Source organism: Orbicella faveolata, unplaced genomic scaffold (genome assembly GCF_042242905.1).
Source record: "Orbicella faveolata isolate gen_17 unplaced genomic scaffold, um_ofav_v1 contig_24, whole genome shotgun sequence".
NCBI classification, from domain to species: domain Eukaryota; kingdom Metazoa; phylum Cnidaria; class Anthozoa; order Scleractinia; family Merulinidae; genus Orbicella; species Orbicella faveolata.
The window spans coordinates 22,919,891-22,938,166 of NW_028301552.1; the positions used below are offsets into that span (position 1 = coordinate 22,919,891).

Consider the following 18,276-nt stretch of genomic DNA (forward strand, 5'->3'; position numbering starts at 1 on the left):
TTGCCTTCTTCAAAAGGTATTGTTTATCAAAGTAGCACCTCGTAGTTATCGCACTTATTGTTAGGGGTGGCTAAAAGAAGACAAAAGACTGAATATAAATCATTTATTGCTCAGGCATAAAAGCCTGAGACGAGCAAAAGGGTATCACTGTGATTACAGCCTTGTGCTTGATTGTTACTAGAGGTTCGTAATGGCTCTACGCAACCTTACCAAAGTTCCACAACTGTGTCTTGTGTATTTTGCTGTTGACAAAAGTGCATGCGTTATTGAAACGAAAAAACTTCGATCGAAAGAGACAGGGAAGCTGTTTTCGGAGACTGCACCAAATACAAGAGACATGGTTACGGTCAAAAGTGGAGGCAAACTGCTAGAAGCTATGGTTATTGCGACAGATGGTAAGTAGTCTTCGCCCTTTCCGATCTTTTTCTCGATGATTGTTAAGGAACCTTACTGATGTTTCGCTGCGTTTCAAGTTTTTGCTATAACTGTTGTTGTCCTTAAAGGTTTTATGACAATTGCATTTTCTCAATTTTTAGAAAACGAAGATAACCTTAATAAAGAGGAAAGGGCTTTCGTTGAAACGAACGCAGGGCTTTTTGACTCGGAAGTGGTTTCTGTTGGAAAGAAAAGAAGCAACAAAGACGAGGATGCTAATGCGTCGAAAAAACGAAAAACTTCTAGTGACGAGGTAAGCTTGTAGCGTTGAGCAATTTTTTATCAAGATTCATCAAACGAGCATTAAATTATTCGTTAAATTCAATTACGGTCACTTCGCCCCATGGTCATTTTGCTCCCAGTCACTTCGCCCCAACCAAGAGTCAGTTCGCTCCATAGTCGAAGTCTCTTCACTCCATACAGAAGTTACTTCGCTCCATGTAAGAAATTAGTGAAATTTGTCATGAACTGTTTGTTTTGATGTTGGAGTTGGACTGATTATAAATTTATGTCAGTTGAGATTATTAAGTAATGCAGCTTCCAGTCGAAGCCCCTTATTTTGTTAACAGTCATGTTTGCTATAGGAAACCAGTCGTTCCAATATAAAGTTAGTTGTTTTGATACAAGTCGTTTCGATATGACCTCAAGCATTGAAGTTACACAAAAATTTTGATCACTTGAAGTATAGTTTACGCGTGAAAAAGAAAAACAATTGGGTGAATACCCGGGGGTGAATATTCTTAGTTCTGTAAACCAAGTACGTCCATGTATCGAAACGACCGGTAACCGCTCTTTCACTGGTTTGAATGCCTCTTCTTCTTTTTCTTCTTTTTTTTCAATAGTATTTATTCATAACTACTAGTTGTAGCTAACGCTAAGTGCCAACGAGCATCCCTTGTGAGATAACTTTAAGAATTCCTATGAATTCCTAGGAATCTGAGGTGTGAATTTTCACGGTAATTCGGACTCGGAATTCCTAGGAATTCCAACTGAAATATACTCACCTTGAAAATTCCTTAAAATTCTAAAAAATTCCTAGGAATTTCTGAGAATAACTTGGAATTTGTAGGATTTTTTGAGAATAGGTTGGAATTTATTGGAAAATCTGAGAAAAACTGGGAATTTTGTATCATTTGTAGGTCAGACAAAATTTTGATGATTAATGCCCAGTATTAAAATAACAAATAAAGTCACTGATATCACATCAAACAGGTTTTAAATGAATGGTTTATTACATTGGCTTTCATGAATTTAAACAAGAATAATTATCCTGTTTCTTTCTCATTACATCAAGAATCAAAAGTAAAACTGAAAACAGATATGAAGGTCAAACTTTTACATGTTTGATAAAAAGAGAACTTTTTCAGATAATTTACTTACTTTTTTGGTTTACAAATCCAACAATTTTCCATACACAAGATTTTAGCTTAAATTATTGTTATTATGTGGAACAAATCTGGATTTTCATGAATGTAAGGAATCAATGATAAGGACAAAACTGAAACAATCCTTAAAATTAAAAAAAAGGCTGAGTTTGGGCAAACTTAGCTGCTGTTCAGTTATTTCTGTTGATTCCGAAGCTTCTTTTGCTGCCCTCTAATTAGGGTGTCAACAGCTAGCCTCTTCATGTTCATCTTTGTTGTATGACACCTAAAACAAAATTAAAAAAATACATTACATTGCGATATATATGAGGTACTGTAAGACTGAGATCCAAATATTTATGTGCTCACAGTTTAATACATGCAGCTAATTAAGACCCGACTGTAAGCTGGTTGAAATGTTAAAAGAGAAGACTTGATAATTGTGAAGGTGCTTGTATACTATTGATAAATATGTGACATAAATCTTGAGCCTACAGGAGATTAAATCAAGGTTTTCCTTCTTCTATAAGTGTATCAACAACTCTCGAATTGGAGGATACACTATATATATATCACGGTTTTTAGCCAAATTTAGACATTAGAAAGATTAAAAAAGACACTTAAAACATTAAAGGAACATTTACACTGTAAATAATAGAGTAAACACAAAAGAATATACAGATGGACAAAAATTGAAGATCAACACGGACTGCCATACAGTCAGGCTGAAACACACAGGAGACATCAAACTCATGCACACTGTGGCTGCCTCGTTGGAGTTTTTGTCAAGAACTCTGACTGGGATCAGAGAGAACTGCTATATTTATTTCGTTTGAACAAGTGAGGTGAGAGAAACGACTTGTTCCTCGCAAATCAAATTGTTTAGGCACGCACTCTGGGCAACCTAAATTGTTTCAACTTTGCTTTAGCCAGAATTCATTTCATGCTATGACTGAGTGACCCACTCGTGTATGATTCGTGATGATAAAGTTCATTCAAAAGCTTTTGTCTAAATACAAGAATTTACGTTGTATAATATAAGGTTACTTGAATTCAATTACTCGCCAAATAATTTTGTATACAGGTAATCTGCCCTTTGAATTTTTCCCCGTTGAAACATCCACAGTAAGACTTTCTTTTAGCTCCAAATCTTCGCCAAGAATAACATGTTTCTCGTTAATGACACTCACGCTGTTTTCTTCTAGTCACAGGACCGCAGCAAAAACCATTTTGATATAATTTTGGAAGTGAAATCTACTAATACGCACGAGCGATCAACCGTTAACGCTGAATTCAAAGATGGGCGCCAAAAGAGAATGACTAACGCGATCTTTGTCACGTTCAGTCACGAGGATAGTCATGTGAAAATTCGCGTGCTGTGATTGGTTCAGCTGATCAGTTGAGGAGAGAATGGAAACTGGAGAAGAAGGAGAGAGAGACTGGCAATGAGGTTGCCAGAACAGTCGCTTTCGATGGTAAGTCTGCTCCCCTTTCCACGCTGTTTTGGTGGTCTTTTGAAAGATGGGTCTTGCTTCAAAAGGAAAAAACTACACAAACCTTTTACGAAGAAATCGAGGAAAATGGAACGTACTTTAACTAGTTGATCTGTTCCCGACGGTTGTCAAGATAACAAAGGATCGTGAGGCACTTAAATCAAGTTCACTGCAAAGGTAAGGAATCCAATTTTATAGGGATTTTCTGTTATGATAAGCTATAATTCTAAATAAATCAAACTAAGCAATGCATTGTGTGCTCTTTAAAAACCCCAAAAGCCGAGATTCACCTAAAAGGTTTCAGATCGACCTGAGAAAACGAGATAAATTCTGCGAAATAAGCTTAAGCTTGTTGTAAGTCCACCAAATCTATTTTGAGAGCCCACTTGTTTCAACACCCAGTCAGCACAATGCAGCAAGTAGAAATTTGCAATGCTTATCATTTTTTCCTTTGAATTATTTATAAGGATTAACATTATATGAGATCTATAGTCTTTTCAATACATCAAGATGTAGGGTTTTTTTTATTTGTCATTTATTTATGTCAGTTATTTATTTGTTTCCCACTGACTCATAATCTTTTTTATTCTTTTGATTTTGTTGTGTCATGAATTAAAGTGACCGCGAGGACAAGGAAATACAAGAAACATATTGATGATCCCACTTTACCCATACCAAAATCTACAAGATTTGACCACATAAATTGCTTAAAGCAGTCTTCCCGGGCCAGTTGATGTCATCTCCCTCTCTTGCATCACTTTTTCCTGGAGATCATTTCCAGCACCATGAACAGAACACCTCGGAGTTTTCGGCTCGCCTGAGTGAGATGGCTGTTGGCAGAAATGTTGTGGATGGCTTTGATGGACTATGGAGTCAACCTTTATGCAAGAATTGAAGCTTCACAGAAGCATTTGATGAAATTGAGTTGCCTATACACTGTACCTGAAAAGACTACAGAAATACCAATTGATGTAATACACACAGTGATTCAGATAATGATGTTGAAGTTTCTAGTTCTGACTCCTCTGAAGAAATTGAGAACTCTGACACTGACGGCCATTCACTGGACTCCCCTGATGTAAGTGAAACTAATTGTTCACAAGAAAAAACATTTTCTGCCAAAGAATATGCCTGTATGGCTATTCTGGCCTTAATTTCAAGACATTGTATGACAATGAGAGGCTGCTAAAGATATCCTTGTTTTAATGAAACTACGGGTAATTTGTCCAGAGAATGTCACAGTACAGTTTTACAAATGTACAGCAAGTGTGTGGAAACTGTGAGCTTTTCATTTCTGACATCTGTGAGAGATGTCTTCTTCCTCTTTTTCCTAAAGTCATAAAGGATCAAGTCAAAAATTGTTCAACAGTGGGCTGTGATGGGTATGTGTGTGAATCTACAATTATATTAAATATATACATGCATATATATACTTTTGGTTTTATTGAAATTGTAAATAACATATATACATTTATGCTGACAGGAATTTTTTGCTTAATCTATTTATCAAATCTGAGAGCATCCATTTTGCTATCAGTTAAACTCGGGGTGTTTGATTTAAGGGTCCATACGGGCACATATACACTAACAAATCAGGTTGGATCTAAAAAGCAATGTTATGAGTGCTATAGTTTTATGTTGAGTTGTCAGACTTAAACTGGAATTAATGTAGTAACATTTGTTTGGAAATAATTACCTTGGAGCTTGACAACAATAAAAAGGTATGGAACTCCAGGGAAATGATCCTGTTGATTCTTACTAATTCACAGAAACTGATTCATGCATTGAGTTCATCTTTAATTTTGACATTTTGGGAAATTTATAGAAATTTCAAAAACGATATTTCATGTGTTTTAGCTGTTCCCAAAATTCCCAGATATTCCAAACACATTTTTTAAAACAGTCTGGGAAATAATAGGAGTTCCTAGGAATTCCCCATAATTCCCAGTCATACTTTTCACTAGTCCTAAATATTCCCAGAAATTCCAAGGTCTTGGATTAAGCATAATTTGCATGTCTTGGAATAACTTGGAATTCCTAGGAATTCCCAATAATTCCCAGTCATACTTCCACTATTCCCAAATATTCCCAGAAATTCCAAGGTCTTGGTTAAAGCATAATTTGCATGTCTTGGAATAACTTGGAATTCCTAAGAATTCCCAGGAATTCCTAGGAATTCCTAGGAATTCCCAGACTACTGGGAATTTATTTCGCAGGGGATAGACTTTACCTAAATGCGCGCGCTGTTCAATTTGTTTAGAAATGTCATGAATTACCGTAATTTACGAAAAATAGTTTGAAGGCAATTTGATTGCATAAGTGAAAATGTCGAATTTGAAAAAGCCAGTGAAGGCATATTTTTTCATTTGGGTGAATGAAAAATAGTTTCAGTTGACGGAAAACGTCTTCGTTTGAAAGAAACACTATTTTAAGTCATCTTCCAGGAACTCTGAAAGTATTCTGATGACTTACTCATCCATTTCTAATAATATAATACTTTTCATTTTGCACGGCAGCGCCCAAGTATGTTATCACCAGCAAACTTGCATGTTTTGCCGTAAACAGAGATTTACCTGGATTTTAGCATCAAAAATGCTGGCTTCCTTTTCACGGTAGAAATATGCGGCTTCTTTTCGCGTACAATTTCTACAGCTTTAATATATCGTTGTTGAGTTAAGTTTTGTACAGAGAAACTGCAAAATGCTCGCAGAAAATTGCTAAAATTTTAAGTAATAAACACAGCATTTTTGTGCCCAACGTGGCTATTCTTTAATCCCGGAAAGAAATTTGATCGGGGCAGATTTTGATCACATGCTAGGCAACCACTTCTGAGCAGTGACCGCGCGTCACGCGATCAACAAAACAACGCTATAAATTGTAATAAATTGTAATCAAGCTTCATCTAAACACTTGATTACCCTTGAGCCTAACATTTATCTTTTCTTGTCAAAATCGTTATCAAAAATTTAGTCGACCGGACAGGGGGTTTTTCGAGCCCTGAGCGTGAACATGCAGTATCTGGGTAAAATGTTTTGAATTCAATTCGATTGCATGATCTGTTTCAGATTACATTTCGTACATTTGGCAGCTGAAAAATTTCGTCTTTGACATCTTTCTTGAATCTTGGCCTGCAAAGCATAACAATGATTGCCTGAAAAGAACGTTTTTCGCTTTCTCACATTTTTTTTTGATCGTAGAGTGTAATTTAATCTTTATCGCAACATAGCGTTCCATCGTTTCGTTGTCTGGCGGGGAAAATTTGACTTGTTGCTTTTGAACTTGCATGTTAATTTTTCTTTCATCTATAAAACTTTAAAAGTGTTGACTATGGTAAACCAATTACTCTAGAGATCTGGCAGAGCTAGAAAATCTTTGCAGAACTAGATGTTTTTATGTAATGCAAAGTTTGCTGAAAATGACGTTGCGAGTTTTGAAGTGGATTCATGCCATACACACTCCCATCCAGGACTTTCCTTGAATTACTTGGGATGCCCTTTGTGTAAATGTAATGCAAATGTAATTATTGTGATTTACCATGGGTATCGAAGAAATTTTTCCCTCGTCTTTTACGTGGAATATTAATTAATGTTTTGAAGCTGAAATACGATATTATTTATCTGAGTTACATCACACGCGACTTGTAATTTTTTGTTACAAATAATATTCGCCCCCTGAACTATAATGGTTAGTGATTTTACTTAGTTCTCGAGTTAGTTTTCTGACGATTGTGAATTACTACCGTAACTCTAATGTAACGCTATCTTACCGTAACGCAAGTACCTGTGGTATAGAGGTGTTCTTCATGCGAAAAGTAAACTTCCCAGTCAGTCTTCTGTTATCTGCTGAATTCGGCAATTCTGACAAGAAAAAAACGTGCGCGCATCATCAAAGTGCGCGCGCAGTCTTGAAATCAGGTTAAAACGGGAGGCAAAGTTTTTTTATTCGTTTTGCACCTAATTAACCGCCCATACTTTTTGAATTGGTAGTTGCAGATGTTGAATGAATTCATCAGAGAGCGGGATGAAAAACAGGCCTGGTTAAAACAGCAGCGTATTAATAGTGAGAAGGCTAAAACAACTAAAACGGCATCCATTCAGTGTGACAGACGAGACGTCCTCGAAAGATCAGAAGTGGCTGTGCAGACCGAGTTCCCAGACATAATGGATGATCTGAAGGAACAAAATCAGACAGCTGACTAAGATCGTGGCCGATCTTACCGCCCTGAAGAACAAACACCAAAGCGAAGTGGTTAATAATCAGTTAAACGACGCAGACATCCTCTCTGACTCACTAAGCGATGTCTTGCCATTCAACGCAGAACTTTCCAGTGATCAGCCAGTTCCAGAAACGCCACCAGCGCCATTGAGCATGACTCAGAGCGTTCCCTTAGCAGTTGCTAACAGTGGAGCCATGCTACCACCGCTTTCACTCCCACCATCTCTGCGATCACCGCTATCCACAATTAATCAGAATGTCCCACTTGTGCAGCGCAGTCACGGCCCCACAGATGATCAGCGGCAAAAGGTTGAATCGTTGGTTTCCCTCGGAGGTAACATTATTACAACCGCTATGGCCTGCGTAGACGTTCTGTTCACAGACGAAGAATTGGCTAACGGCAACACTTCTGGGTCCAATGGCTATCGGCAGCTGGATGAGTTAAAGCTCCGTTTTCTAGAATCAACGCTCCGATGGAAATTTGAATCTCCAGTTTTTACTAGCCAGTGGGAGAGTATTCGAACACGCATCAACACCAAACGCAGGGGGGAAAGACGAACTGTAGTTAGAAGACTACAGAAAAATACAAATTTTTAATTTGACCTTCTTAAGAGACAACATTGCAACGTATGTAGTCACTGATAATTAGGCAAGTTTTCTTTTTCGGTTCCGTAGATATCAGTGTAAAAAGATAGGTTAGGTCATTTTGTTCCCCTTACATAAGTTTATGAAGTTCTCGAGTGAAAATATTGCATGTTTTATGATAAGATGTTTGTGACATGTAAAATAAACTAACATTAGGAGGATCAGACTTGTATCTTGGCAATTCTGTGTTTTTAAAGAGTTCCTTTCAGAACAGGGATGTTTGAAATTTTTCTTTAGCGAAGAGGTAATAGTGCCTCCGAACACAGCAAACGGTAATTATGAACACAGTCTTGTGAAGCCGCTTTTCGAAGCCTGTCTTTCGAACTTGATTTAAAACCATTGCGTAACTCCAAAAAAGTAAATAAAAAGGAAGTTATTTCGGATAGCAATGACTGAAAATAGTGTTGTCATTGGTGCCGTGAAAAGGGACTGACTGCAGAGCTGGAAATTACACTTCGTATGTTGTCACAGCTATTTTCGGCTACCCTGGGTGCCAGTGGGGTTTGTTTTGTTTTCGTGGCAAAGCTGCAATTGCGAGCGCTCAAAAGCGCAGCTTCGCCACGAAAAAAACAAAACTTTCCAGGGAAATTTCAGTACAGCATTTTCGATCATGAAATCAAAACAAAACAAGTTTCATGTTACAATTTGTGATTCATTCAAAGATAACAGGTGAAGTTTACAAAATAGATCGCTGATCCGACGATAAAAATTAGTTGCGAATGCGTGCGCGTGATTTTACTTTTTTACAACTTAAAAATAACTAAAGATATTGTCTTTCTCGCCATGAAAAGCGACAAATAGGCTTGATTACGGCGGAAAGCTGGAAATATTAATATACTAGTATGTTGTCCCGGCTATGGCCTAATTTCAGCCGTTGGTTATCACAAATTTTTTCGATTATGAAATCATTGATCTTGCTATAAATTTCCGTGTTTTGAGAAAAGAATGTGGCAAAACATAACAAGTTTCATGAGACCATTTGTGATTCATTGGAAGACAACAGATGAAATTTACAACATGAATCACCGATTCGATGATAAAAATAATATTACGAATGCGTGCTCGTGATGAAGATAGGATAATTTTTCGTTTCAGAAATTGTAGCGCGTGCACTGGGACCTAATGATGCGCGAAGGCAGTGCGCAGAAAATGTTGAATGAATATTGCACCATGTTGAACCAATATTTCGCTCATGAATGTGAATGAATATAAACCGTTGAATGTGAATGAATACATCCCGTAAATGTGAGTAAATATATTCGTGAATAATAATAACAACATCAAATGTGAATGAATATAAACTTTGTGAATTTTGCACCATTTCGCCAACCATAGTTGACACTGTTGTGACAAAAACTTGGATCGGATCAACGTTCTTACAGATGGTTGCCCTGATCTCTGTCTTACTATTATTTAACACAGCAAACGTGATATTTCGCACACCAGAGTGCAATATGACATGGCATGACACGGCTTTTGTTTTCGCATCCTTTGACACGCTGCTTTGTTTAACTGAACACGGTTTGTTGTTTATGTGTAACAAAAGAAAAATTTTAATTATGCGTGCATCGTGGCACACTGCTACCATGTTAACGAAAATTTCTTTTGTCTACCGTGCTAAAATAGCGTGCCCGTGCCATCACCATTATGCTGGAAATCCCGTGGAGGGTCACAAATGCTTTGTGTGTTGAGGATGAGTTAACCAAAGAATCATTGCTTGAGGATGACAAATTATATATTTTGTGCGATGTGAATGCCATCTCTAGGTCAGAAATTTCCGTTCCACTAGAGAGTCAAAACAATGATTGTCGTACGCAATTAGACACTGGATGTGCCTTGTCTCTGGCACCAATAAGTTTCTTCAAAAGGAGTTTGCCCCAATGTTGACATGCAACCGACCAATGTAGTGCTGTCCACCTATATACTCCCTTCCATTACTAGTGGTACAAGAGGGTACTTCTGCTTTTTTTGGATGAAACTGGCTCATGGACAAAACTTGATTGGAAAAACTTACCAGGGTTGAATCATATTGGGCCTATATTCCCCTCTGTGTCTGCATCTCAAGGAAACCCTACATTGGACTCTGTTCTACAGCAATATGATGAATTATTTCAGCCCAAGCTCAGGTGTTACACTGGTGAGCCTGTTGTGTTAAATGAAAGTAAAGGGGCCAAATTTCACAAAGCCAGAGCTGTTCCTTATGCTTTCCAATCAAAAGGGATAGCACTTTGCTGAAAATTGAAAAAGACGGCATGATTGAGCGTGTTACATCTGCTGTTAGTGTTGCGCCCATCGTGGCTACTGGGAAGAAAGAAAGTGAAGATGTTCGTGTCTGTGGTGATTTTAGTGTGACATAGAATGCATATGCGAATGTGGAAACGTACCCTATGCCTCGGATTGAAGACATGCATTCAGCCTTAAGGGGGTGCACTGTGTTTAGTGTGTTGGATATTAAACAAGCATATCACCAGATACCCATTGCCCAGAGGTCACCAGGAGATCTCACCATTAACACACACATAGGATCATTTACTTTCAAGAGACTTCTAAAGTCGATGAGTTCAATAATAGAGTTCACATGGCAACAACTGGTGATAAGTATGCTATTAAAGCATTAGATAATGTTGTAGGAGCCAACTCTGCAGAACTCCGAGATAGAATTTTGAAGCAAATACCACTTGACCCTAGGAAAACTATGCAATTAGCTTTCAATCTTCAACTTGCTGAGGGTGAGAGAACAGAAACAGCAATAAATATAAGAACTGATGATGGTGTGACAAATGGTGCTGGTAATATCATAAGAAAAATACAATTACATGACAGAAATAGACCTTCCGGTATAATATGGGTACAATTTGACCATACAGATGTCGGTGAAAAAACTAGACATGATAACAGGCATTTGTATGTAGAAGGTATTGAATGCACATGGACTCCTATCAAACCTGTTACTGCACAATTTGCAGTTGGAAAAAATAGAACAGCTCAAGCTGTGAGAAAGCAGTTTCCACTGAGACCTGCAGCTGCTAAAACCATACACAGATCACAAGGTGATACTGAGACTAACATAGTCGTTAACTTTAACACCAGGAGAGCCATACCTCACATACATTATGTAGGTCTGAGTAGAGTAACAACCATTGAAGGACTGCATATCACTGACCTTTGTGAAAGTAAAATAGCTGTAAATCCTGCTGTAAAAGCTCAAATGCAACATTTACGAACTGAAGCCCGTCTCAAGCTTTCTATATCTCCTATCTACAGTTATGAGACAGATCAAAATACTTTATGTTTCCTTAATTCAAGATCATTGCACAGGCATATTGAAGATGTACGCAAAGATTTGAATTATTCAAGCGTTAATATGAACATCTTCTCAGAAACAAGATTGAATAGTTCAGACAAAGATACTGACTATGCCATCACAGGGTATACTTTATTTAGAAATGACAATCAGCCCACAGCTCTGAATACACTGCCTTACGGAGGTACAGCAGTATACAGCAAAAACCCTTTCGTCCTTGGATATCCAGTATGCAAAAACACAAATGGCGTTGAAATAACTGTTATCAGACTCGTGACAATACCACATGTTACAATCATATGTGTATATCACTCCCCAAAAGTACCAGTGAGTTAAATGTGTCTGGCATTGAAGCAAATTTTCACTTTGTACTCTGATTTCTGTATCTTTATAGGCGACTTTAATGTCAATTGGTTAATTCAAAAAGACAAAGCCCCACTTCATAACTTGTTTGTGAGAGACCATAATTACAGACAATTAGTCTCATGCTATACTACTGATAACAGGACCACCATTGACCATATCTATACTAATTTGCCTGAATCAGAAGTCAAAGTACACATTTTAGAAACATATTTCACGGACCATAAAGCAATATGTGCATTTATTCAAACAACGTGACCTTCTTGTAAAACAAACATTTCATAAATGTCTAAGAACATGATGAAAGTGAAATAGTATAATGCGTAATGATATATAGATTTAGCAAAACCTAAAAGCACTGTAATATGGCTTCAAAAGCTCTACTTAAAGAAATATGTAGAAAACAAATGTTTTTACATGTTTGCAGTTGTTTTCTGAGGTATGTATATTTTTATCACCAGTCTTCATATTTCTTTCCTTACTACTTTCTTCTTTGACAATCTCTCTTTCTCTTCCAATTTCAGATACTAACATCTCGTGTTATGAGACAGGTGGACATGGCTGACTAAATACCCAGTGGTACTGGACAGAAAGAGAATAGTGATCAAATACCTGATGTATCTGCCACACAGAAAAACCTATGTGATCAGGCAACCACGGAGTTTGTAGGATACATCCACAATCTTTCTCCACTAAAAAAGGGAAGTTACTTTGACTGTCAACTTCAAGGTAAAGAAAAAACTGTCCGGGGAGTGTGTTTTTCGCCACCAAAACTGAAGAGATTTACAAGCCTGAGTGAAGCAAACTCCCCAGTGAAAATTAAGAAGTTCCGCATTGACACAAAATCAAATGCTGAAGATTTGCTGATGGGTCATGATGTAACCATTGAACATTTTCCAGCAATAGACTTTGATAAGGTTAAACTTCCAACAACGATGAACCTGTCCACCATCAAATCTGTGTCCTGGCCAAATAGTTACAGTAACTGCCCAAGTTACCCATTTGTATCCTTCAAAAACTGTCAGTTCCAAAAACCTACAAATCCAACAAGCCATTATTGCTGATCCATCAGGAACCATGAAAATGACATTATGGGAGAACTTTGTTGGCAGCATCAAGCAGGGTGACACGTACACCTTCCGGGATATCTGTGTATATAAGGATAAGATGAGCCATGAAATCTGCCTAAACACTGCCAAATCTGGCTCCACAGTTGAATCTGCCCCACAATTTCAACAATTTCTCCCATTTACAGTCCTTGAAAGTACCACAGTTAATGGAGAAATAATTGGAGTAAATCTAGTTGCCTCCTATCTGTTGTGCTGCAAGTGCAATAAAAAGGTTAATCCCAGTCCTGAACATGCTTTTATAGAATGTGTCAAGTACCATTTCAAGCAAAAGCAGACAGCTTCTAAAGCACACTGGTTTGCTCAAGTGTTATTTCAAGACACAAATGATGACAAAATAGATCTTACTTTATTTCAAGATGCTATTCACCAAATTGCTAAGCTTACTAGTGATACTGTCGAAGTAAAAGGTCTTACTCAAGCAGACATAGAATCTACACTGTTTGCTTCGCCACCCATCTGTATAACTTATAATTGATGAAGCAAAGTAGTTGAAAATGTAAGTCAGTAGACTGCCATGTTATTATTGATATTAGTTCCTCCTTTTGTTGTTGTTACTTCACCAGTTGGATGAAAGCTACTAAAATTTACACAAACTGTTCGTATATCTTATATATTACATGTACATTGTAGAATGACAAGACAAGAATGACAACAGAATGTCAGTCAGTAAACAGCCACGTTATTATAGTAATTAATTCCTCTCTTTATTGTTGTTGTTAATACACAAGTTGGATGAAAGCTATTTGTTAAAGTTAGAAAAACTTATTTACAAGAAGGCTGGCAAAGCAAGAATGACGTCACAATGAATCTTACTTTAAGATTCATCTAGTTGCCTTGAAAATCAAGTGTTATTTCAAGACACAAATGATGACAAAATAGATCTTACTTTATTTGAAGATGCTATTCACCAAATTGCTAAGCTTACTAGTGATACTGTCGAAGTAAAAGGTCTTACTCAAGCAGACATAGAATCTACACTGATTGCTTTGCCACCCATCTGTACAACTTATAATCGACGAAGCAAAGTAGTTGAAAATGTAAGTCAGTAGACTGCCATTTTATTATTGATATGAGTTCCTCGTTTTGTTGTTGTTACTTTGCAAGTTGGATGAAAGCTACTAAAATTTACAAACTGTTCGTATATCTTATATTACATGTACATTGTGAATGACAAGACAAGAATGACAACAGAATGTCAGTCAGTAAACAGCCACGTTATTATAGTAATTAATACCTCTTTTTGTTGTTGTTGTTAATTCACAAGTTGGATGAAAGCTGTTCGTTAGAGTTACAAAAACTGTTATTTACAAGTAGACTGGCAAAGCAAGAATGACGTCACAATGAATCTTACTTTAAGATTCACCTAGTTGCCTTGAAATAAAGTTGTGTTCAATTCATTTCATCGTTGCCACTGTGATGTTAAAAATAACAAATTCATAATAGTTAGCACTACTTCCAGAAAAATGTCTGCAATAATTTCAACCACACCCCAAAGCAGACCAACCTCTACTCCTCCTTACTTTTCAATATCACCTTCAACACGTTTGTTAGTTCAGGCCATTTTTCTTTGCTACACTGTTGGAGCTTCACATTATACCCCAGCCTCCACTCCTGTACTCTATGGCATATAAATCCTAATTGCATTCACGAAGTCTAACGCAATCCTATATAATCATATACACATTACTCTATTACCCTGCACTAGACACATGTACGCATTGCGGACCTATTTTTGAAATAGTCTTCAAATAATTTCTTTATCACAGTGAATTCTTGTGTTTCTTCTCCAGGGTCTTCATATTCATATTGTTTTAACTCGTTCCTTGGATCTGCAGCAAACACTTCCCTTACACTAATGTTCTTTAAAGCATTATTTACTATCTCATCAAGAATGTTTGGCATCAAAGTCAAGTGATGTGTGTTTTCATTTGAATTGTGCTTTGTAGCTCTGTGCCTTTGGTAACCTCCCCTTGATTTTTACTTTTTTTCACAGTCACTGCACATGATCTCTGTTTATTAGACCTGAAAACGAAAAAGTATCAAATTATAATTCAATAACATTGTAGTCTTCAGGCCTCAACTATTTAGATCCAATGTCCCTATTCTTGTTTCCTAAAGACACATTTGTCAATATCGAGTTTGTTGTTGTCGTTGCATGCCCTGTGAAGTCTTCTCAAAACAGAGTATGATCAGGCAAATTGAAGTACCTAAGGCATCTACAGCACTTCTGTTAAAAAAAAGTGAATGTATTTTTTATAAAATTTCTAGACTATAGAGGGAAAAGAATCATCAAAAATGTTGCATCAATGTTTTATTTGCTGTTTTTTTTTTGCTGGTGTGACAGTACAGTGCGTGCAGCTCCGTAATTCTTTTGGAAACAGACTAAGTAAGGGTTAATGTTTATATAATTGGCACTTACTTCACTAGCAACAGTTGAAAATTGTTCCTGTAGTGCTTCATCTTTGTCAAGAAGGTCTTAAATTGCCTCAAAATCATCGCCCTACTGTTTCGCACTTTGAAGATTGCCGACATTCACAACCAGTCCCCTCTACTAACTATGGTCTGAAGAAAACTCTTGCAAGTCGGGCAAATGATGGCATCATACCAGTCTCTTGGATAATAATATTAGTCTTCATGCTAGTGATGATCTGGACAACACAGATGACAATAAAATGCTCACCAAGTGTTCAAAGGCAACCAGCCAAAAAGGGTGGGAAACCTCTGCCAAGGAGACAAGGCTCCTTCAAGACTTTGCTGAGAGCCTTGACGAGGAAGACGTCACCAACGACAAAATCTAGCAAGAGGTGGCTGATATTGCTCTAAAACGATGGGGCAAGCAGCTCTCTTCTAACAAAATTAAAAGTTTCCTAGACAAATATGAACAGCCTCAGAACTGCACTGACTTGGAGGGTGTAAAAGTCAACCATGACATGTGGACCAATTAAATGCCAAAAAAAAGAAAACAGACTTGATCTCAAATTTGCAGCTGGTTTATCAGCAAAATCACTTTTCCGACGTTACAAACAACTAATGTGCCTATTCAAAATTCAAAATCCCTCTGCTCTAGAAAACAACAAAATAATGGTGAAACACGTTAACACCATTGCAATGCTGGGGCATGTAAATAGTTAAGTTAGTAAATAGTTAGCCCAGCTGCAAAGAGATGAAATCAAACCATCATTGAAAGCAGAGTACTCTGCTATTTGCTTGGCTGAAGTGCACATCACTAGCCAATACCTTTTTGGGGACGGCCTAGCAAAGTAATTGCAAGATGCGAAAGAAGAGAGCAAAATTAGCCATTTCTTTGCATCCTCATCTAAGAATGGTCCTTTTAAAGTGAAACGGCAAAGCTCGAACTAACATGACCATTACTCTAAAGGTTCTAAGAGAGATTTTTAGTGGAAAGGCCAAAACCAGCACTATAAAAAGAAAAAAAATCACCATATCTTTCTTCATAATATTCGATCAAAATTTGGTTGAGTGTATGATGTCATCACTTGGCTAATTTGCATATTGTAAACACTTGAATGTCTCTGGAACGAAAAAGGGAAATTTGAAAATAGTAAATAGCATTTTCCTTCTCATGCAAACTACTTGTTTATGTTTTAAAATAGCTTAGATAGGAAAGATGCGATTTTCATCATAGTACCACTTTGACTTTTATGCTTTTCCTCTGTTTAGTGTTATTTCAACAGTGTTGAACAAGCTGTGTGCTGCTGGATTGGCCTACACAACCATGGTACCTAACAGCTCTCCAGCTACTCAAAGAAAAACCAGTGTATCCAAAAGCCAGGAAAGACCTACTTCAACTGCCAAGCCATCCCTAAGGAAATTCATCTGACCTGGCACAAGCTGAACCTCCTCGTATGTCACTTATCAGGGAGGGACTAAACAAGTCAGCTCTATCACTTGCGGCAAAAGATGTACTTATGCCCTCATGGAGGGAAGACAACTCTAAGCAATACCACATTTACCTTGGCAAATGGAATCAGTACTGTCAGGACAAAAACATTGATGTTTTTCAGTCGGGAGTAAAAAATGGCATTGAATTTCTTGTTTCTCTTTACAAATCAGGCTTAGGATACAATGCTATAAACACAGCACATTCCACACTCCCTTCAGTACTTGTTTTGGAAGACAGAGTAAAGTAAGGAGAGTACCCATTAGTAGCTTGTTGCATGAAAGGGATTTTTGAGTTAAAACCAGCTTTGCCCAAATATACTGAAATTCTGGACGTCAATATTGTGTTAGGTTATTTGAGAGCTGCTGCACTCTTAAGATCCTCATCTCTTGAGCAGCTTACTCTAAATCTGACTGTTACTCTGCCTAACTACGGGACAATGTGGACAGACTATACATAAGTTTGATGTTAACTACATCGACAAAATGAATGACCGCTAAAAAATAACTATTTGTGAGAAACTGAAACAGAATAAGCCTGGGCGACATCTAGCACTCATTGATTTACTTTCTTTTCAAAGTGACAAAAAACTTTGTGTGGTCGACATCTTAAGGAATACTTACAGTGCACGAAACAGTTGTGAGAGGAGCACTCCCAGTTACTTATAAGTTATGTTAAACCATTTACACCTGTATCCAAAGATGCCATTTCCAGATGGGTTAAGCAAGTGCTAGTCAGCAGGGTTCAACATTAACAAATACTCTCCTCATAGCAGCAGAGCTACATCAACATCCAGCTGTAAGGCTAAAGGTCTAAGCTTAGCATAGATTATGAAGAGTGCAGGGTGGTCTAATTCTAGTACTTTTGGAAAGTTTTATGATAAGCCTGTTGATACCACCTCAGCTAATTTTGGTTCAGTGCTGCCAAATTGAGACACACTTTGATCTGTTAAAATTGCATCTTCTTTTTCTCGTGTTGAGATTAAATGTTGTCTACTGCTATAAGTTGTTCCTGATGCAGGTCTTTGAAGATCATGTGACTCTGTAGTGATACAGGTAAGGCTTGTTTAATTTTATAATTATAGACCAAGTTGGCCAAAGCAATGCTTTGTATAAATCTGGGACGTGTTGGTGCAATTAGTGTAGGACTGAAGCCCAAAAAGGTTTCAAAATCTGGCCTCAACTCAACGAAGAATTTACCAAGGTATGTTTTATTATAAAACATCCAATTTTAATTATACTGTACTTCAGGACACTTAAGGCTGACAGAAATAAAATATTCACTTTTCATGTTTATTATTGTTTCTTTGTTTCATGTCATAATTAAGAATTGTTGCAGTTCTTTATTTTGTTTTTAGTGCCTCTAAAGCGTGAAAATTGTTTTCAACTGGTTGCAAAGCTATTGGAGTTGAGAGAGATTAAAAAAA

At 37.2% G+C, this 18,276-nt stretch overlaps 2 protein-coding genes, 1 long non-coding RNA gene and 3 pseudogenes across 3 annotated transcripts; all 6 read left to right on the plus strand.

Moving 5' to 3' along the window:
* Window positions 1-400: 400 nt before the first annotated feature.
* Window positions 401-7,607, plus strand: LOC149110925 (uncharacterized). The gene is made up of 2 exons (XM_089292875.1): window positions 401-688; window positions 7,279-7,607. Exons 1-2 carry the CDS (start codon window positions 509-511, stop codon window positions 7,489-7,491), a joined length of 393 nt encoding a protein of 130 aa, XP_089149001.1. The 5' UTR covers window positions 401-508; the 3' UTR covers window positions 7,492-7,607.
* Window positions 1,532-5,026, plus strand: LOC149110926 (uncharacterized). Its single transcript, XR_016208182.1, has 2 exons — window positions 1,532-3,469; window positions 3,911-5,026. It is a non-coding gene; the product is annotated as an uncharacterized LOC149110926 (long non-coding RNA).
* Window positions 7,608-9,717: 2,110 nt separating the features above from the next.
* On the plus strand, window positions 9,718-12,251 carry LOC149110927 (uncharacterized). The gene has a single exon (XM_089292867.1). It carries the CDS (start codon window positions 10,731-10,733, stop codon window positions 11,790-11,792), a length of 1,062 nt encoding a protein of 353 aa, XP_089148993.1. The 5' UTR covers window positions 9,718-10,730; the 3' UTR covers window positions 11,793-12,251.
* Window positions 12,252-12,268: 17 nt separating this feature from the next.
* Window positions 12,269-14,346, plus strand: LOC149110928 (uncharacterized; annotated as a pseudogene).
* Window positions 14,347-15,552: 1,206 nt separating this feature from the next.
* LOC149110929 (uncharacterized) lies at window positions 15,553-16,429 on the plus strand (annotated as a pseudogene).
* A 166-nt stretch (window positions 16,430-16,595) lies between these two features.
* Window positions 16,596-17,794, plus strand: LOC149110930 (uncharacterized; annotated as a pseudogene).
* Window positions 17,795-18,276: the final 482 nt, after the last annotated feature.

What these genes read in the sequence shown, in the direction of transcription:
- LOC149110925 (XM_089292875.1), top strand. Translation starts at nt 509, where the DNA reads ATGACAATTGCATTTTCTCAATTTTTAGAAAACGAAGATAACCTTAAT. An exon ending in GAAAAACTTCTAGTGACGAG is followed by an intron (nt 689 to 7,278) that starts GTAAGCTTGTAG and finishes TTGAATTGGTAG; the next exon opens with TTGCAGATGTTGAATGAATT.
- LOC149110927 (XM_089292867.1), top strand. Translation starts at nt 10,731, where the DNA reads ATGGCAACAACTGGTGATAAGTATGCTATTAAAGCATTAGATAATGTT.